The sequence below is a fragment of the Ixodes scapularis genome, unplaced genomic scaffold, assembly GCF_016920785.2.
Source record: "Ixodes scapularis isolate PalLabHiFi unplaced genomic scaffold, ASM1692078v2 PGA_scaffold12__126_contigs__length_90152505, whole genome shotgun sequence".
Taxonomy (NCBI): domain Eukaryota; kingdom Metazoa; phylum Arthropoda; class Arachnida; order Ixodida; family Ixodidae; genus Ixodes; species Ixodes scapularis.
In genome coordinates, this window is record NW_024609838.1 from 15,528,266 (window position 1) to 15,550,407 (window position 22,142).

The window sequence follows — 22,142 nt, forward strand, 5'->3', positions numbered from 1 at the left end:
AACGTGGGTCAGCCTTCCTGGGCATTATTAGTTAGTGAGGTCCTAATCTCTTGTTATCATCTCTAGGCATCGTCCTCGAGGTCGTCCTAGAAGTCGTCCTTGAGGCCGTCCAAGAGGTCAATCTAGGCGTCGTCCTCGAGGTCGTCCTAGATATCATCTTTAATATTGTCCTACACGTCGTCCTCGAGGTTGTCCTCGAGGTTGTCTACGAGGTTGTCCTCGAGGTTGTCCTCGAGGTCGTCCTCGAGGTTGTCTACGAGGTTGTGCTCGAGGTTGTCCTCGAGGTTGTCTACGAGGTTGTCCTCGAGGTTGTCCTCGAGGTTGTCTATGAGGTTGTCCTCGAGGTTGTCCTCGAGGTCGTCCTCGAGGTCATCCTAGGCGTCGTCCTCCAGGCGTCGTCCTCGATATCCTCCTAGAAGTCGCCCTTGAGGTCGTCCTTGAGGTCGTACTCGACGTCGTCCTCTAGGCGTCGTCCTCGAGGTCGTCTTCGAGGTCGTCCTAGAAGTTCTCTTTGAGGTCGTGCTAGACGTCGTCCTCTAGGCATCGTCCTAGACGTCGTAAAATTAACAGCTTCGCTGGTTCTCCATCTTTACGTGAAGTAGAAGGGCTCTAAATTTTTTTATTCTCCGAAGAGTTACATCGCAACTGAAAATCATCTGATTGCGATGGGTTAGGAGTAAAGAATATTGTGGGAGGGGAGAAGGGACTAAGTATGGCTAGCTACCCCTGACGAGAGTTAATCAGACTAGGCTTTCATCGAGAAAATCAGACTGTCAATTTTGACGGTATTGGTTTAAGAGCCCGGTTACTTCAAGATTCCACCGTGGTGTTTCTGTACACCATTAAAGTTGTCGTTCGCCACTAATAATCTTGGTCTTGACATCACGGGTATGATTCATAAGGGGGCGCCACCGAAACATCTCACCAATGCAGCATAAATCCCTAATGTTCGTACAAGCCCCCCCCCCCCCCCCACCCCCCCCCACTTCCCACCAGAAAAACAAATAGTTAGTTTTAGAACCCCGAAGTCCAGTCTCTCGCATCGAGGATCCGTCATTTGCTCAGGTTGATGCACGAAAAGGTAACACCCTATAAAGCTTCAGAGTGTCAATTCAGGCCTATACTTTGTTTCATCCTACGATGAACCACGCGAAGAGGTATGGACCGTCTAGTCCCATCACGGACGAGTTAAAAAAGAAACAAAAAAACACGTGGTATATTTTTTGGACGGGCGCATTTGTGCATGCGTCCAGTCACGTGGTTTTTAACTGACTAGTGATTGGACCTGGCAGCCTGTAGCTTTAGCTCTGGACCACCATAGAGTAAGACAAAGCATGATCTGTATATATCTATATATATATATATATATAAACGAATATGTGCAGATGAATATATATATGAAATAATATGAAAAATATATATATATTTTTTTTTTGATAATTCGTATTGGCGTGTTTTTAGATTTTCGTTTCATATTTGTTATTTTTCCCCTAGACGTCAGCGTAGGACTTGGGCAGCTGCAGGTTCGCGCAGATACGGTATTTTGATCGCTGACGCCACGGGTACGACGAGTGTCGGCCCGAAGATCAGGTCTATTTGCGACTCCAGCGAACGATAGGGGGCACGCTGGTCAGGCAAAATGGCGGACGAAAGGAGGTCCTTCGCGTCGTTCAGCACGCACACCACCATGCATTTCTTGCACTGCAGCGTAGTTTTGGTGTTACATTTAAAAGCCAAAACAATTTTTCGACGGTAAAAACGTCATTCTACTCAGTGCGTCGGAATGACACGACGGAAGCATAACATAGATTACTAGAAACGGGGTTTGTTTTTATCCTGCCTACGAGAACCAAGCAGCGATAGCAGATGGCAAAGTCGAAAAGACCTCCTCTCGTGAGCTTCTCGCCGCTGCCACTACGCGGCGTAGATTTCGCTTGAGTCGCCAATAGCTCTTCGTGAACCGCGTGGCGTGGGACGCGATTCTACTACTGCCACGGTTAGCCCACGCGTCATCGATGGACATAGCTGCGGCCTCGAGTTTATTGAATGTTCATTAAACGGGAGCGGCATTTCACTCCTTGGTTGTTCCATGCACTTTTGTGCTTGATTAATTTGTTCAACACGTAGTCAAAAACGGGCCCGGTTCCGGTCTTCTTGATTGTGGATCACGTGGGAGCCGGCTTGTCAAAGGTTGTAAATAGGACTTCACACACGCGGCAAGGTGACGAAAGCGTGAATCGTTTGCAAGCGTCACCGCCTCTCCGCCTCGCTTTCCCCCTCGCCACGCTAAAACGCTACGCTCGCGTACTGGCGATCAATCTGCGCAGGAGGTATCCGCCATTAAATTGCACGCGTTCTCTATGCTTTGAGACGGAGCCCCTTTTCAACATTGACTCTCTAATGTTACGATTGTTTTTCTTTGTTTTTTTTTTTTAGTTTTTGAGCGAGTTTGAGCATTTTAGATGGGCCAATAATTTCTCACTTCCTTTTTTTTTCAGGGAACGTTAGTCTTGCATTCATAACGACGACGCTTCAATGAAGAAGTTGACAAGGGTTTTTCTCGCACCCGATTATTTTCATACATTTACGCAACATCGGCAACATCGAACTGAAGACACTGCGGACGAAGCCGGGGAGAAATAATTTTTTTTTTTCACCCCACTTCATGGTGCCACAACCATTATGACACTTCCCTTTTTTTTTTTTTTTGTAGGCTCGATCAAGCCCGGCATTTATTTTGAGGACACTTTCCGCGGGTATTCGAACAAAGTCATTAGTACGAAAACGAATGATACTTTATTTCATCCGGCTGATTTGCGTATGTGTCTCTAATGTCTGTGAATGGGATGAGATGGCTGTTGGCGCGTGAAAAAAAAGTATCTATATTAATAAAACAACATGTCGAGGTAGGTGCAAGAAGGTCAAGGAAATTTTATTAACACACTAACAGCTCAAGAATGTAGCGCTCCAACAAATAACAAGGTTAGGTTATTTACATATGGCTTATTAAAGACGTCATAAAATATATATTCTTGTTTGGATTATACTTATTTTTTAGAAAGCAAAGTCTTCGGGACTCGATTGCTCAATTTTCTTATTAATGCACACCCTAAAAAAATTAAAAAAAAATTAAAATCTATGGTGTAACATGTGTAATACATTTGCTGGTCACTCTTCTCGTTCCCAAAACCGAGGTTACTAGTTGCTACTGTGCGTTCAACTGTCGTCGTTTTGCTTAGTGCTCGCGAGCGCCAAAGTAACACACGCTTTATTATAGAAAGTCTTTGTATTCAAACCCCTTTAACAAGTCCTCTCCCTAAAGTTTAAAGATATGTTCCGAAGTTATTTCTGGTTACTTAATTTATAATAAAAGTTTTTTAACCGGATATAAGGATATTTTAGGTTACAACACGGCATGAAGGAAAAAGTTAAGCGAGTGACAAAAATAAGTCGCTTGAAAGAACGAATCTTATAGCGTAAAATCTGGCCAGTAGAATGATTGGTGTGTACACAACTCAATGGTACACTCACATAACTTTTTTCATAATGTGGTAGTAATCGATCACTGTGACGATTTCCGTGACTTAGGCATATCATCGGCCAAAATAGTACTAGTGCCACTGTCGAGAGGTTGACGGTCATGACACTGCGCGAAGACGCTCTCTGGTATTTCGTTGATTTTCCGTCATGGCAAAACGTGCCACTACAGACGTTTGACTACATCACATTTAGACTGCCGTCGAAACAACGACCCCCGCTATAACGTCCTATGTTCATATACATAATCGTTTCTGAGGAATTGTTTAATAGTCGTTTCATAGGAGCAAGCTAGAAAAACCTGTAGCTATAAACTCTTTTTTAATGCAGTATCTGCTCAAGCTACGTGTACTCCATGTTAAGCTAAAAACTATGAAGGGCTCCGATGTCATCAATGTATCGTATGAAATGTTGGAATCAATCGCAAGTTACCATGCAGTTATCAAAATGTGGTAATTGCTATTGACTTATGTCTAAGTCCGATCGGGACAACGTCCCGTCGTTCCGGATTATTGAGAGGGCGCATGTGCTCTTGGGAGGGGAGACTGTCATCACATACGTCAACGCAGTCCAAAGACCACGCGTGCTTCAACCTTCCCACCAATGTCTCAAAGCTGCACACAGTGGATCTTCTCGGAGGAGAACACACTTGCTGTCCGTGACTGTGTTGTTCTTCATTCTTAAGAGTTTGTCCACAACTACTGCGGTGCCTGGTCGGCCACCTTGGACGAGCTGGTACTCTGTTTCTTGTGTACCATGAACATCATGACGGCGGCGATGATGAAGACGCTCATCAGGCAGGCCACCACAATGCCAGCTATGGCCGCCGTGCTCAGCCCTGGTCATGGAAAGGAAAGAGGAACAAAGTGACGTTCACCTCGACTTGTAAACCCGTGTTCCCTTAATGGCGCATTCACACAACCGCGTTGAATTACACCTGACGTCAAGACACGACTGCGACTTACCATGGCATTCAAGCGTTGCGTCGCTTAATTGCCCTAATGCCTTTTAGCTGTATCTAAACGGGGTGTATCTCAAAACGTCCCATTCTCATTTGAACCTTGCACATTTCAACCCATTCTCATTTGGTCCTTCTCGCTTGAACCTTCTCATAAGATCCGAATCGTGTTTTTTGCAACTGGACCCATTCTCATTTCGCCCGTTCGCGCTACGACCGAATGGCGCTAGTTCGGCATGCTTCTAACGACGTTTTGCCTTCGCGGCTTTGTTGATGAGCCTTACCTTGCTTGGACCCCCAATATACCATCAGATATATGTTATGTGTAGAGGTACGCACTGGAGAATCGTATATTGACGCCTGCTTCCCTTCCTCTACGCAAACGGGAAAAAAAAAAAAAGCGATGAACATTTAATTTGGAAATTTTGTTTGAACAGAAATAGCACACATAATAGCAGTGGTTCTCAATCATTGATGTTTCGCGGACGCCTTGTAGAAAGGCGGAGATGATGGAGGACCCCGTTCGGGGTGAGGGGAATAGAAAGGTATAGGTTATTATGATAATGATTTAAAAATGGATATAACTAAGTGCTAATGTAAAGTAGACTTATCTCATTTACATACACACGAGAATACTCTCCCGAAAATTGGAACGTTTCTTCTCAACGTGAAGAAAGACAACTAATATCGCTGTGCATGAGTGATGAGACAGGGCTTCGCGGACCCCTAGGATGTCTTCGCAGACCCCCTTTTGAGAACCACGGCATAGAAGTGGTGGCATTGTCCCAAGTCGAGAGATCTCAAACAACGTGACATTTCGGAGTATGATCTGACTCCGATAAATAGTTGGTCTGTTTTATTGTCAGCTAGTAGCTTTTCACGACGACCTCCACGCACTGCTAAAATCCTTAGCAGTGAAAGTATGCCTGTAGTGTGGCTGGAACACACATACACACACACACACACACACACACACAAACGCACACACAAATTATATCAATGTATTGATATTACCCCCAAAAAAACGGTTTTGGTGTAGAAAGAGTCAAGTGCGACGGGTCAAAGCGAGATATTCTTCAGAATCGCTGTTTTGAAAAGGGCCAGGTGAAAAGGGCGAAACTAGAGCGGGCCCAAATGAGGAGTGTTGGAATGCGAAAGACGAAACGAGAAAGGACCAAATGCGACAGGTCCAAGAGAGAAGATCTTTCTGAGAATGGTTGTTTTGAGAAGGGCCAAGTGAGAAGGTCGAAACGAGAACGGGCTCAAATGATAACCACCCATCTAAACGTAAGCCCCCCCCCCCCCCCCCCCCCCCCCCCCCCCCACCCTAACGCATTCCAACACGGTTAAATAATACTACTGCGTGAATGTTACGCTGGTTAAGTAAGTATCTGCAATGCAATACTTTAACAAAGTTGGCGTCACCCATCGGTATATAAGCAACATTTGTTTTAGAAAAGTAGATGCCCCAATAATTTGCTCGGCGCTAACTATATTGTGCTACGTTGTCAAAACTAGCGTAGCGTCCGCAGTGCTGCAGTCACGCACTACTGCGAGAGCGTATGTACGTGACCTTTTGTGTTCACCTGCGCTCGTGCAAGTAGCTTTCACAGCCTTGGAGCCCTGCGGCCAGCCTTGGCAACGTAGCACACGATACTTGATGCCCAGTATAGGAGCTCCCAATGAATACATTAAAGGCCGAAGCATTTAGACGATACAGTGCCAGAAGTTCGCAGATCTCTTCGGCCGATTGTGAACGGTGCAAGAAATCTGGGAGCGCGCAAAGGCTACACAGCCTTGAGGAACATAGGAATATTGTGGAATATTAATGAGGAATATAATAATTGAGGAATATTGAGGAAGGGACCAAGCAGAGGCCCTTACCGTCTTCGACTTCGAAGACGGTGAAGGATCCGGTGGAAGTTGCCAGGCACGAGACGAGCTTCTGCTTGACGCCCAGCATGGTCATGTCTCGCTGGGTCCACTCTTCGTCCCGCTCGTTCCAGCGGAAGCAGCGCAGCACCTTGCCGGGAACCTTGGACTCGTTGCCAGTCCTGACGCATCTGCAGGCTCAAGGCCTCCTTGACGTCCTTCACCTTCACCTCTTGACCTACGCAAGGCCATCACCCGTCTAAAGCTTGCGGCAATATCTCTGTCTGCAGTGGTGTATTTTATCTGAACCTCTTGTCCCCGGCTTATCTAGTTCGTGTCACGTATTAACCGGTTAAAGGAGCCCGGCTCACGCGTGCGGTCTGTTTTCTGGAACAGCCCGGTTAAGCAGACACTCGCTTCATTGGGTGTCAGGTGAGCGGTACACAGCAAACAGGATACAAGGGAGGATTATAATATATATACCCATGGGGCATCGCAATATTCTGTTGATTTGTTGCCAGTTTACGTTTCTAGTAAACGTATAAGCGCCGAGAAAAGCAACCTAATAAGGATATATTTAAACTAATGGTTACCAATATGTTATTTTATATAGTGGATATGGTCCATTAGCCCAGCAATCTAAACGGCCAGAAATAAATTCTCATAGCAACAGAACACTTTTATGCAGTATATGCGTGAAAGTTATTGCATTGTAGATGTAATTCTCGTGGCACTGGATAGCATCTCAAGGCGCCCACCATGGGTTTTATAGTGACGTGACGAGATAACGTTTAACAAGCTTGGAATTTAGTTATTTACAAGTGTGTTGGTATACACTGCAATCTGAAAAACTTATAGATACCTTCTTTCGATGTGTAAAGCTTGAAATGACTTCTACATTTGAATTATTGACCACCACCCTCGCAGGAACAAATCGACAAAAACGATTTAAAACTAATTTTCTTCCGATAGTTTTCTTTTTAACGTGGTAAATTTCACTGACCAGTGTACGGAGTCCTGAATGTGAGCGACACTACGGGAGCCATCCGGGTTCCAACGTCGCTTTCCACGAATGGATTGTTCTGGTGGACTGTAACGACGAGCACCACTCCCTGGCACTTGTTGGCGCCGCACCTCCACATCTGAAACCTGTGCGGGACATGTAAATACCCTGTATATATACTTGGATTACGCGGTCTCGGGCAAACGGGGTCACAGTACGTGAACATTAATTTCCATCCGCCAAAATGCACACGCAAGCGCATGCTTTTCGTAAGCAAACTGGCACGAGTCATTCTCTTGCGTTGCTTGGAAGCTTACCCTTCTGAACTTTTGGTTTTGTTTCTTGCTTATTTTCACACACCTTCGGGCTTTATCTCTGGGTGTCTGTGCAGCGGTCCAGTGTAAGTACTCTCAGCTGGTGTCAAGGGACATGACTTCAAAGCGAGACACATGACCGATGGAGCAGCCAGCGGGTCGCTTGGCGCGTCGAAAAGATGGCTGAACCTGATCAAGCGCCGGCCAATCACAGCTTCACGTACCTGATGGCCCTCAGCGACCTTTTCGACGACCTGTCGGACGCTTTGTCGTGCAGGTGTCTGCGCTTTTTCTTCAAACAAAGAAGGAAGTGTGTAGTCACAAACACCAACTACCATCAATTATTTCCTACAGTGGGTTTCTTCAACTATTTCGATACACAGAGCACAAACAACAACAACAAAAATATACTTTGTGGCACCGCACCTCTCCCGGAGGTTTTTGTGGAAGGTGACGACGACGTCTGGGACACCTGGCTTCGTCTGGCTCGGAATCGTGACCTGGTCTTTGTTGAGAAATCGATGGTGGATGTGGGTCACTTGGTCGGACACGAAACGAACCATCTGTCCCTTGGGAAGCATAGATGACGTAACCTAGAGGCAAACACGAAACTCAGCGGGTTAAAAGTGGCGCGAATTGTGCCGTCTCCTCAAAAGGACATAAGTGGTACGAAACGAGACCTCTTCAATTCGTTTCTGGGCGTTGTCCACGTTTCTTCGAATTTGATCGTTATCCGGGTGTCGGACGCTAACGTTCCGTGTCCAAAGGTAGACCTCCTCAAGTGTCTCCAGGCTGACTGGAATCTGGAAAATGAAACATTTTAAATAGGTAAAAATAAAATTACAAGTTTGTAGGTGCTAGACTTTAATTAGAGCACGGAATCTCGAACCCAACCGGATTGAATTGAATCTGTCCGGATCAGACATCTAAATACGGCCGGGGTTCAGGCCGTGTGAATGACTTCAGAAGTTGCTTGGGCATACCCTTGCCCGCATAGCACGCGGTAGGCTAATCACTCGCAGGAACGCGTCTAGCCAATCTTGGGTCCTAAATCTGGCAGGCTTCACAAAGCGATACGCGGGCTTGGGCAGTCGGCATGCGAAACATTGTGTTCAGTGCTCGGAAGATTGGGCCAATCCGGCTTGCGGGTTCCATCGTTCGCTGGAACCCGCAAGCCGGATTGGCTTGCGGGTTTTGTGACTTATAGACCGATTCAGTTTTCCCGCTAAATTTGGCGGGCAAATTGAAGTCGCGCGACCTATGCATACGCTGATTAAGTTTTTCCACTAGATTTAGCGGGTACGCCTATGCAGCTTTTCCGCTAAATTTGGCTTGAAACTTTATGTTACGTGACCTGGTGCCACGTTAATAATCCAATTCAGTAAAACATATAAAATAGCGCAACAGGAACAAGGACAAGAGGTAAACAGGACAGGCGCTAACTTTCAACTAGTTTTATTCTGGACAATCGAACACATATATACACACGACAGGCAAAGCAGCACCACGTAAAAGTTGATTAATTTTTCACCCGATCATTCAAAAACTGCTTTGCCTGTCGTGTGTATATATGTGTTCGATTTTCCAGAATAAAACTAGTTGAAAGTTAGCGCCTGTCCTGTTTACTTCTTGTCCTTGTTCCTGTTGCGCTATTTTATATGTTTTACTAAGATGAACCAACTAGCCCAACAACGTACCTTACTAATCCAATTCAGTCTCCTTGCTAAAATTAGCGGAGAGACTGAATTGGACTATAGGTAACGCGGCGTCCGGTCACGCGACGTGATTTTCCCCACTAAACTGACTCACAAGACTTATGTAACAATTTAGTTTCCACGCCAAGTTTAGCGGAAAAAATAATGAAAGGGTAGGTTAAAACAATCGCCTTTTAATTACTGTACTCAGTGCAATATAGGGTTTTGAAGATAAATATCGTTGTTAAATTCTGTTGAACCTGCACCGACCTTTTTGCGTAAAGCGACCTCAGAGGTCACCGACGTGGCTTCCAGGGCCCCAGAGATGATGTCCACGTTGCCTCGATCCATGAGGACCTTGGTGGCCTGGTACACCACGGAGATGTCTCCGGGCTGCAGGTGTTTCATGTTGGTGCTCTGGAACGTTGCTCCCAGCAGCTGATCGAGGACGAGGCTAGGCGCCTCGACGGTGTTGTCCGAGAGCGTTGAGAGGAGCGCAACCACGCTCTCAAGTTTCTTGCCTAAAACACGAGAGAAGGCATTGTTAGTAACATAAAATGTGCTATAGAGCTGATGTCCAAAGATTTGTCACGAAAATATGATAAACGGCAAGTTGTCTTTACAAAGGACTGCGCGCCCTGGCAGAACTCAAACCAATGTCCTCCCGCTCAGTAGTCAGACAAGAAAACATTTCATATGTTCAAACTAAACTTTGAACCATGGCGTAAACGCGCAGTCGCAGGCACCTTAAAGGGATTGTCCGGTCAAATTTCGTATTCGAGAAAACATTTAGACATCACTGTCAGTGGCTCATCTTCCACGACAAATCTGAATTTTGTGTGCTTTCTTGGACGAGAAATTGGATTTTAAACCAAGCTTGCATAGCCGGCGTTTTCATCTTCCACCTTCAGAGCAGCGGAGTCTCTGACGTAACCTAACGCAAATATCGCGCCGAACGGAAGCGCCCTTCGAATTTTGTCTAATGCGTGAGTGCTATACGAAGTGGTTCACTCTTGTTGCTGCGCTATAATTTTTTGAATATTTATTTTTAATGAAATAAGATTCTTGTTGTGCGGATGTTTCGCTCCCCATTTCTCCGCGAGATTTACAGTTGCGAGTGAAGGCGCTGCGTCGGGAGTACTGTTTTTCCATGGAGGAATGAATCATCTATGACTTGACATTTGCAAGCCTGGTGTGACGCGAGAGCAGGCATTAGAGCGCAGCCCTTGATACTTGCGATGTTTGGCATGGCGTTTCATATGACTATCCGTCATAAACTACGCAAAATGGGGGTGTCGTTTAATAAAATAAAAATGGCCTATGTCAATCATTAGTCTCCCGCCAGGTAACCATCACAAAATCTTAAGAACTTCCGGCTTTTCTCGGACAATTCCTTTAAAATTTTTTTTTTAGAACGTGTAGAGTGCGGTCAACGTTTCTACACTACATTTATTAGGCACAATAAGCCGAGCAGCCGCGAGCAGCTGCTTGCGCTTGTAAACTATAGCGAGGTCTTGGAAGAAAAAACATTCTCATTTGTTGTAGTAGAAAAAAAAAAACAAATTGCTGATTGCCATTTTTTGCAAAAACATGAAGACTTTTGTTTATTAATTCTTAGTTCATAGAATAAATATCATGTTCATGAACAAGCTATTGAGAGGGGAACGGTGTCCGGTAAAGCCCCTCGGTGTATTTGCGTTTGTCTTGCAAGTAGCGTCAAATACCGCAGTGCACGAGGCGCGTCTCTGGAGCAGCCTTTGGAAGCAAATGGCGGCGGAGCACCCGCCCGTGGCTTGAATCCTGCGGGTTTCTATGACAATGGTTGGCGATACTTGTAAAAAAACACCTTTATCAAGGGGTTTTAGTGGCCGAGTGTGTTAAACCGTAGCTCGGAAGGCGTGAAGCTCTGCAAAACTCGGGAATCCTGGGTTCAATTCCCGCCCTTGCCCCTTCCGATCTAGTTGAACATCGTTCCGGCGTGCGGTAGTGTATCACTACTCAAGTGCTCATTAAAGACCCTAGGCTGGCAGTTGTACTACACTGGCTAAATTAATTTTCTTCAGCTGTGAGGCAGTTGTCGCCCCTTGAGACAGACTGACTTGAAGATTGTCTGATGGCTAATTACGCTGCTAGATTTGGAGCTTTCCAAGACCGCTTCATGCTCGCGCGTTTAGAGCAGTGAATGCTAACTCGCATTTGCACGTGCATAAAGATGCAAAGAAAAAGGCTCTTCGTAACCGCTTGAAATCTACGTGCGGAATTCACCATAAACGTAACAAAAAATCACAAGCGATACTGAAAGCGCACTCGTGTTGGTGGCTAAGACGACTATAAGTACAATACTGTGGCATTTTTGGGCACGTCACCAGACAAGCTGAGCGTACAAGTTCAATCAATATACAAATATGCGAGCGCGTACTTTTGGAAACGGACCTGCCGCGTGAAAACATCCGCAGCCAAAAATTCTTTCCAAAGCACCGCGCAGAAGGCTGCGACTTTTTCAACTCTGGGGCCCCAAGTCGGACACTCGGCGAGAAAGTCGGCGAGATCTCCGACCGCCGCGATTGGCCAGCGCCAAGGTCAAGCGCGGCGCTGGCCAATCAGAGATCTCGCCGACCTTCTCGCCAAGTGTCCATCTTGGGGCCACTGTAATATACGTGGCTTGCACTGACGTCATATCGCGTACTTTTGACCACCATATAAGAGGAGGAAAGGGAAGCTGCTTTTGTTAGAGTTTTGAGTGCCGGGTCAATCTTTTATAATCTTCTGGGAGGAGAATAGCGACGTCTGTGCCAATCCAGGAGGCACAAAAGAGGATGCTGGTAAGAGGGGAGATCCTTCTTCCCCTCTTCTCTGGTGGTCATCGGGGCGCTCTTTGAATGACGTCACATGCAAGACATGTTTACAAAAGTCTCGAGACGCGGTTGCGTATCTCTTACCTTCTCGATACCGCTTGGACGCGGTCTTGTAAACAATCTGCAGACTGTCTGTGTCATTCGACGGAGGAACCGTAACGAGGGAACTATTGCAGAACAAGCTGCATTGTCCGGATCTATCGCAAACCTGTAAAAGTTCATTAATTATTTTATTTATTTATCTATTTCAGTTCATAGAAAGTCATTACTTATTTAGCTTGATAGAATCCGCGCTACAAAGCATTTTACGACACCTACTGAAGGCCTGCGCGGGGCGCGAGTACCAGCCTACGGCTGGTACTCGCGTTCAATAAAAAAACACGATTCCCAGTCGAATTTTGACGGAGAACACGTGACCAATTAGTGATCCGGCCCTCAGTGGGTGACGTACACAATACTTCAGCTTGGGCGAGTTGGTGGTCCATGCTTACACTTCACAGCGCGCAAGAACAGACACACTTCAAAAGTTCACCCACACAAAGAAAGAACACTCACACTGCGCTGACTCAACTCTGGTTTGTATTGTGCTTCCTCTTAATCTTTTGTTACACTTATATATAATGAACCAATTCAATCTATGGCTGATATTACCAGATAACTTTTCTTATATAGTACCTTTTTTTGATAAAGCTATCGAAGAGGAGCTAACATATGAGCTATCTATTGCGACAATGTTTACGATTTCTATGTTTTTTCTGGTTCGTTTTTTTATTGGTCGTGCCCGAGAGGGTAGACGATTTATCACTACGCCTTTCTATCTGGATGGCGTTGACTGTAAGACTTTCTTCCGGAACTCCTGAGGGCTCTTTTACTTGTATATACTGCGAAACACTAGCCTGGCGTAACGCTATATCGCCTTTACATTACAAAAAAACATTTAATACGCGTTGAGTTTTTGGACTCGAGACTCACTTGAGCGCATATCTTGCTGAAGTTGGTGGGTGGTACGATGAACTCGAGCAAGGGCGAGTGCTGGACTGTGGTGATCGGTACGAGCTCGTCGCCCACGAACAACTGGTACGTCATCGGGTGGGAGCCAGTTGGCACAGAACACGAACGGACCATGGCTCTTGTCTAGAACCAGGTTCGGATCAAAAGGTTATTGCCGACGAAATCTTCAGAAGAAAGGTCAAAAGGTTTCTAGATTAAGCCGGTTTAGAATCCCGCGAAACCAAACAAGGACCTAATACTAGAAGTCTGACAACTATGTCGACCCGAAGTCTACATCCTAAGTGGCGCAAGCTACCGCGTCAGATGCAAAGGGTATAGCCATTCATCCATCCATTCACCTATGACGTGCAGAAATGGCCTTTCAGGTACAACCGAGTAAGGCCGGCCGAGTTATTTACTTATTTCCGAGTCAACACTGGAAGAAGTGTGAACAAGCTTTTTCCTCGAACCCGTGACAGAATGTCTGTTTGGGATCCTGCGAACATCTATGGCATAGAACGGTAAAGATCAAAAGCGCTTGTCATCAAGCGCTTTTGATGACCGAGCGGTTGTTTCCATGTTGACCATGAGCACAGTAGCTAAATATCCGCTTGCTGGAAATCGGGCCTGTATAAATCTCGGCATGCAGTTCGCGTTTTTAGGCATGAGCAGATAGAAAATGCCTTCGGCTTCGTACTCACGACGTTGAAGACTTCGACAGCACCGTCTGCTTCAAACTGCACGCGACACAAGGTGGGTCCCGGCTTAGCGTACAGGGAGACGGTAAGATTCCCACAGCGGTTTTTCTCGCAGATCTTCAGATGAACGCTATATGTCCCGTGGGGCACCAAGCTTTCTGTAGGTCAAAAAGGGTAGTAGATGTAAAATGCAAGAATATCCGAGATGGTACTTTGTAAGGCTATGCTCCGGTTTATAGGCTTCCGTTAAGAACCGAATGAAATTGGCCCAATTAAAGTTTCAGAATCACCTCTAGAAATGACCATCTACTTAATTTGATTATTAACTTACTTTCAGGGAGAGTGAGGTAGGTGTGACCTTCGAGGCCCTTCTTCACCCCAGCCGTGCTGTATTGACACACGAACCCTGGAAGACAATACCAAAAGCACCCAGTCGAATTTCAAAGGTGCACTACAGCGCCACGTGCGAAAATGGTGAATAGCGTAATCAAAGTTGCCTCACATAATTCGGAGAAATTTCGACAGATTCGATAAATTTCGTATTTGATAAGTGTGGGCGTGGTCCCATCCTACTCGGGCGCACGCACAAAGAGTGCTCTGGAATAACCGTGCGAATGATCTGTCTGTCCAAAGTCATCGGTTGGTAGTCTTACCCGGGACACTCCAGTTGATGGACACGGACTTGGAGTGAACTTGAAAGAGTGCGTGGACCACGATCGCGGGACCGGCGGGTACCATGTAAGACGACGTAGTTTCATCATACTCGTACACGGGTGTGTTGCCCACCAGGACATCCTCGAGGGAAACCTGTGAGGAAAGTCCGCGTGTTTCTGGCAGAGCATGAACGGCCCTTCCACCGAGATCCGGTGACCATAACAGAAAAAGGGGGGCGTCGCTCTCTTCAACGTCATCAGCACCCGAAAAATCAAATTATGGGAAGGCGAGACGTTCTGCTCTATTTTCTTATCTTTGAAGGAAGGCAGTCTATAGATGGACGCCTTATTGCAATATAGAGAACGCACGGCGTGTGAAATGCAGTTCCCAGATTTCTTGCGTGAGCTCGACTCGTGAGAATTATACATAGCCACGCCGCGTTCTCCGTCGTTCATGCTTATATCTGGTGCGATTGTGTAGACGCTTGCAAGCAGGGCGACTGACTGCTGCCACGTCTCTGCTCGTGCGGGCACGCCCGTGCACTTGAAAGCTCGTCAAAGCTACGTTCCCGCGTACGCTGCACGTGATTTCACGCACAGGGCACCAGTCGGGGCTCCATGCTTGCAATGCGGATCGCAAGTTCGTCTGCTTCTTTTGCAGGGGTTGTGGTGACGTCAGCTTTGATCAGTTCTTATTAAAGGATGGTGGGAAGACCTCAAAGCAAGCTGCCTTGAGGCCTATTCACTATCCTCCCATCAGAGCCAAGCAGAGCTGGGCGTCGTTCTGACGTCAAAAGAAGCAGACGAACTTGCGCTCCGTATAGGGAGGATTCACTGGCGGCCATAGCTGTGTGCGCGTCTGCTAAGGGCGTGCTGACGGCGAACTTCCGCAGTTCTTTCGCAACGTGCATTCCGCATCATCAAGATTGCCGGCATTAGGGACTTTGAACAAACTGTTAAGCCTAGTTCACATGCAGCGGTTTTGGCCCTAGAGCGGCGCGATTTCTGCCGTCGCGGCGCTCTGGCCAGCACCAGCAATTCAGTGGCACGAGCGCCGCGACGGCAGAAATCGCGCCGCTTTAGGGCCAAAATCGCTGCATGTGAAACCCGCGTTACCGTGTTCCGCGTACCGCACTACCGAAGCCTTTGGAGCATGCTTCTAAACGCTCGCCCCGCGGTCACAGTATCACCCGGGCGCACGCTTAAATAAAAGCATGCTTCAAAGGCTTCGGTAGTGCGGTACGCGAGAACGGTGACAGTTTGCTCAAAAGTCCCTAATATTTCAAAACAAACAACATATTTTAAATAAAAAACGCGCGGTAGTGTTACCGGTACGTTTTTAAGACCGCACTTCGTCAACAAATTGACCAAGTCTTAATGGTATAAACTACTGATGAATCATCAAGATATATTCATCTTCCAGGTCACATTTGTTTGCGTAAATTCTTCTAAATAATCGTTTTCTTTGTTATTTTCTTGTTTTCTAGATAGCTTCGGAAAGTTAGAGCCTCGAATCGCTTTTATTTTTTTTTATTTATCTTCAATTACTCAGAGTAGGACATAACCAATTGCCCATTATGTACTACCCTGCACAAAAACATAAGCAACACCAACAATTTAGCTCTTTTACGATAAGAAAACGTTTTTGTTTGTTCTTGCTTTAAACAGCTATAGTCACGTCTTGGCTGCATAATGCGAAAGTTTTTGTGCTTGGAACTTTTTTTTTTTTTTTCGTAGCCTAGAAAAAAACAATAAAGCAATAAGAAACATAACTTATAATGATCACGTCTTACAGCTCTCCAAAGTTTTCTTCCTCATTCGTGTTAAAAAATACCTAAGAAAGAAGCCCTTAAAGGGCCCATGAAACGATTTTTGGGTTGGGATGAATGATTTAAAATTGGGACTTTAATAATCGCATATCGTTTAGTTGGCCAAAAGAAAGAGGCTAGAAAGTCAAAAGCCAGCTTTTCGGTACGAACATTTGAAAATATAGCGGACTATTTTGTACCTCCTTGCCTTCGAAAGCTGTCCGCCTTTTCACTATGATACATCCGCGGTTCCAAAAGCGCGTCACCGGCGCCAAACTGACGTCAGCAGTGCCCAGCTCACGCATTGGACACAAGAACAGCGTCACTCGGACGTATGCGCTCGTCAACAATCAATCCGTCGACGAATATTTGGATTCGCGTTCGTGGCCAATGAGTGCCCAGACGGAACTTATCATCACTGGGGAATGACAAGTTCTATGGTGTGCATAAGAAGCACGGTGGAAGCTAGGAGTCATTGCACCGGTCCCGAAGGAATGTCACGACCACGTGATTTCACAATTCGCATTTGAGTTGAGGATTAAAGCTAAGGAGGAAGAAGTAGGAAAATCGTTTCTTGACCCCTTTAAAGAAATGTCAACGTATCAGCTTGCCAGCGGAATAATTTCTTCTTGGGTGATCACGAGCGTGGACGTGGCGGCTTTTGCTCCCGGCTCTCCGCTGCTGTTGTCGGTGCGGAACACCTCGAGCGTGAAGTTGAGGCTCTTGCCCGGCTCCAGCCTCTCGGCCATGATCCGGATCACTTCCCGGTTCGTCTCCAGGGGCTTGAGCAGCAGGTCGGACGTCGCCGTCGGGCCGTAGTCGTAGCACGGCTGCAAGTGCTTTCCACAAAGAGAAACAAGCGCGAAAAACAGTCACCCATGTACAGCGTGCGCCCACAAAAAACAATTTTTTTTTGTTTTTGTTTTTTTTCACTGAAGAAATTAACTATTTATTACCGAACACTCATTCTCCGGCCAAACAAAGCATTAGCCCTTCGAACCAGGTACCAAAGAATCTGACCTAACCGTTATCCTAGTCAATATTTATGAAGGATTTTCAGAAATTTCCAACGGGAAAATAGTAGCCTATGAAGCCCACGAATATATGAAGATAAATAACTCCAGCTACTCAAGAAAAAAAAAAAACTATTTTTTTTTATTGGAAGCTTTTTGAAAGTTGCTTAACTTTTGAATAACATAACAGTTAGTTTTCAAACTTTACTGTATGACCCCGACCGTTAGCACCAAATTTGGGTGGTATCTGAGCGTTCGGTGATGTGTAGTTTATTTTTGTGGTAAATCGAAAACTGTATCTTTTTTTCTTTTTTTGCATGGACACTGTTTTGTTGGTCAGCTTCGATATTATATAACAGTCGCGCACACAATTTATGTTTATTGCCGAAGAAGGCGACCTCCGAAGAGCAGAATTCACGATACAAGAGTATAGCGTAATCAGATTGTCGTCACACATTCGAGGACACAAAATATGGACGTCAAGTGCTGGCCAGAAACCAACTAAAAAACTTTACAAACATTTTGCTTCTCAAAATGAACTAGATGGGCAAGTTAATAGTATATATATATATATATATATATATACACAACAACGCCAAGAAATAGTAAAAGGGACAAAAAGGGTCCGAGGTAAAAAGGACCACGCTTCGTCCCCCCTAAGGTGACAGTACGCTGGGAACCACCCGCTCACTGACCAATCAAAGGACTTCTTTTCATCCCCCGACTTCATCCTTTGCGAGTGGGCAAGGGCACGAGCTTATAAGCACGTGACGAACAATCGTCGTTTGGCTGGACCAGCGAGCAAAGAGCTCTCCCACCGCGCTGTCGGCTTAGGGATGACTGGAGGGGGGGGGGGGGGGGGGCACATAGTGTTCGGGTCATAGCGCAAAGAGGTCCTGCCACCGAGCGGACATAAGAAAAAGCCGCCTCGTGCGTCGGCGAGGCGTAAGCTTGCGCCATCTTGTGAGCGATGAAGGAGCTAATTTGCGCGCGGTCCACACGATTTGTACGAAGTGCGCGCTGGTCTTGTAACTGGCCGTCCCGAGTTACGGGAAGGGAACAAAAGGGTTAATTAAGATCATTGTGCATCATCGCAACTTTGTTTATATCTTGGTCCCATGTCGCAACCGTGTAGTTCGCTATGGTAAGGGCGGGGATCCAATTCGACAGACCAAGGTGATACGACGGTACTCCACTTCCCCTTGTGAGAAAATTCCGCTCGCATTTTATAGCAATGCAAGCAACAACAAAAAAAGTTCGAAAAAAAAACAAATTTCCTTCAAGTCAAAACTTGCGAGGCCATTTTGAAGGTATTACTGGCTGAGACTCATTCTCTTCCTAACGTTATGTCACGTTACGAACGCTTATAAAGTCACCGGGCCATATGTGCTCATACCTGAAACACGAATGTTTCGGTGACTTATACGTAACGCTAAAAAACGTAAGTAAACGGGACTGTGCAAACCTTAGAGCCGAGGTCACACTGCTCATACACCCTACAAAAGAGAGTCTGCATACAGATTCGAACGAGAGTCATTACGAGATCCGTGCTGCGAATGCCGCGTGGCATTGAGTTCAGGGAGAAACTTGGCACGCGGCATTCGAACCACGCATAGTTGGGTGACCCGTGTTTGCAGACTGTCTTTTGTATGAGATATGAGCAGCGTGACCCAAATTTACGACTCGAACCAGTGTTAGGTAAAGTGCATCATAAAAATATTTGAAGTACAAAGTAAATGAGAGGTTATGTACTTCAAGTAAAGCAGTAAGTAGACTCCGGGCGCAATGTACAGGGTGTCACAAAAGAAAATTTACGCAGCCTTTTTCACCGCAAAAATAAACTAGACATTGCCAAACGCTCATTCTCCAACCAAAGGTAGAGCTAAAGGTCACAACCAGATGCCAAAGTTGCAGCCGGATCCGATAACTTAATCAAAAGTTATAAGTGATTTTCTGAAAATTTCAATGGGAAAATGGAGCCCATATTTGCCCGTTTTCGGTTTCTGGTGCCATAGAGCTCCATGTGTTCGGAAACTCCGTCGTCCGCCATTTTCCCATTGAAATTTTCAGAAAATCACTTATAACTTTTGATTAAGTTATCGGATCGGGCTGAAACTTTGGCATCTGGTTGTGACCTCTAGCGCTACCTTTGGGTGGAGAAGGAGCGTTCGGCGATGCCTAGTTTATTTTTGCGGTAAAAAAGACCGTGTAAATTTTCTTTTGTGACACCCTGTACTTGAAGATAAGTACTACAAATACGATGCACTTTCAAAGTACGAGTACCTTTTAACACAATGGTTCATGACGGGCGAGTGCTGTCCTGACCTGTTGGTGACTGCTATTGGCTATGCAATTTGTCATGCTTACGCAGAAGCAAAGTATTAGTATCAATGCTGCGTGCAATGCGACCGGGTAGGTCGTTCCACTAAGCTTATAGTACATATATGACATATTACTTCGAATGAGAGCGTTGATAGGGATGAGCTATCTTGTGAAAACCAAAATGTGTTAAATCATTAACAAGGCCATAGACTTACTTCGTCGAGACAGCTCCACTGATAGACCAAGGGATCCTGCCCTCCGCTCGAGGGAGACCCGTTCAGAATGACGTCGTTCTGGCCTTGACCTGCCATACGTGAAGGGCCTCCTGGGGGGATTCAAAACCTGTTCGTAACGGCTTCGAGGAGGAGATCGCGTAAGCAGTATTGTATGAGTGTAAACAGTTTCCCTGGATACCTTTGATGACTGCCTTCAGGTCCGAAGAGCCGACGCTGAGAGTAACGGAAGATTCGCCGTAAGCCCACTGGGTCGGGTAGCTGAACACCCGAACTTGGAACGTCACATTGCTGTCCGCTAGAAGGTTCATAAAAGATAAAACTCTGAAATTAGACTACTCTCCCTACCCATTTGTATAAAATGGCGTCTCACTTCTAAAACTGAGGACTCTAACTAAAGGTGCGACTAAATCTTTGTGGTTAAAATCGGCGAATCTAAACTTGCGACGTCTATTTTTTTTTAATTTTGTTTCTTTATTATATACTTTAAAGCTCCTGAAATATTAAATGAAAGTGTAACACATAAAATGGCATAAAAGGCTAGCATAATCTTAGTAAAACGGAGTAGACTAATTAAACTATGCAACTTGCTTCCTCTTAGTGGGGGATGCAGTCTGGCCTGAAGCCACATCTCCTTAATCTAAGAGGTGTTGCTCCGGGCCAGACTGAATTACCTCTTAGATCAAGGCGATGTTGCTTTAAGTTAAACTAACTGCCGCCGGTAGTTCTACAATGTCTCAATTTATCTAAGATTAAAAAAAAAAACAAAAAAAAAAAAAACAGGGTTCTATACTCCTTCGCCCTAATTTCCGTTAGAGTTTTATCAGAAGGCCGAAAATACTGCACAAACACTTGCTAATTTGTTCAGGCTCGTAGTGTTTAGTATAGTGGAGCTACACAACTCCCCCTCTTGTTTTTGCAACAACATAGTTTTATTTTCAGTTATCATTTTTTTTTCCAAGCAGGGTGGGAGGAATCTTTGGAAAGGTCCTTGGCGCTAAATGCTAAACCAGTCACCTGACAGGCACAAAGAACAAACTATTTTCCCATAAATCTTAAACAAAACGGGCAGCACCGAATGATCGCCAACCTCATCTGCTTTTTCCTCGTGTCTTTTCACCGTGAGTCTATGCTTCTTCGGGTTTTTCCGGTATCGCCTATATAAAGTGTCAAGTGTCTGGGAGTCTGCTCACGTGGCAGGGCGTAGGGTGCGATCCTGTAAACCGGGCTGTTCTGGCTGCCGAAGTCGAAGCGGACTCTCGGGTCGTCCACGGTCCAGTCGAGCTCCAGGTCGTCGAGGGTGCCGTTGCAATCCGGCACGGCGGTTTCAGCGTACAGAAACAACCTTTGAAACACGAGGAACACAGACACCTCTTTTTATGGGCAAATACTCGGTCGAGAAATATTAAGACCTAAAAGTGCGTTCGTTTAAACGAGACCCATTGAAGTAGCTGCTGCTATACTCCGTGTCAGTCTACGACGTACGGGCCGCAGTGGGCGCTTCGGGCCATTCCAGTCAGTCTAGCGCTGTGATCTTATCACGTGATTGCGCCTCTTCCAAAACTTACGTGATTGCGCACGTCATTAGGTTGGCTCCGGTGGCTCGTGGCGTCTTCCGTGGTTTATCGTAAGACAAAATGAAATGTACACTAAAAAAATAATCTGGAGTGCCGGCTTTCCCGCAATACACTCTCGAGAGCCCATCGCGGCATTCTACGGATAGACCTTGACGAATGACGTGGTGGCAAATATGTTGAGGCCTAAGAAAGAACAAACTGCTTTGTGGCTCTGACCATCGCGTTTCACCGTCCTCAATATCACACCGCACACTTTTTTTCTCCCGTACAACTGGTAAGGATGCGGAATGGCAAGTCACGCAAGTCGTACAAAGTATTAACCCTGCCTCCATCTGTGCCAATCGTTTTTAGCTTTTCGTACGCACCTCGACAATCGTTGTTTGTCTAATGAATAACTAAGGAATAAGTTACCGATATTTATGTTTCCCAACTCACTCGTCTTCCGGCGATACGGGTCTCTGGTTTAAAATGGCGTCGCTGTAGAGCACCACAATGGGGGCGTTGACATCTCTTCTCGTTAGTAGGTGGGCAGCCTCGGCAATGTTCCTCGTGTCTGCAGTCACCTTGAGAGGCCAGAAAGTTGTTAGTTTCGTACTTTCGCGTCACTTTAGACAA

General features: G+C 45.9%; 1 protein-coding gene across 1 annotated transcript in view; it reads right to left on the reverse strand.

Moving 5' to 3' along the window:
- Positions 1–4,235: 4,235 nt before the first annotated feature.
- Positions 4,236–22,142, reverse strand: part of LOC121046063 — a 42,114-nt gene continuing 24,207 nt past the window's right edge. The window contains 17 exon segments of the mRNA XM_040499728.2: positions 4,236–4,375; positions 6,380–6,548; positions 6,550–6,605; positions 7,371–7,516; positions 8,111–8,277; positions 8,365–8,487; positions 9,649–9,899; positions 12,318–12,441; positions 13,206–13,367; positions 13,925–14,079; positions 14,253–14,327; positions 14,575–14,728; positions 16,994–17,221; positions 19,933–20,042; positions 20,132–20,248; positions 21,144–21,295; positions 21,963–22,090. Of these exon segments, the coding sequence (XP_040355662.1) occupies positions 4,236–4,375; positions 6,380–6,548; positions 6,550–6,605; positions 7,371–7,516; positions 8,111–8,277; positions 8,365–8,487; positions 9,649–9,899; positions 12,318–12,441; positions 13,206–13,367; positions 13,925–14,079; positions 14,253–14,327; positions 14,575–14,728; positions 16,994–17,221; positions 19,933–20,042; positions 20,132–20,248; positions 21,144–21,295; positions 21,963–22,090 (2,457 nt within the window).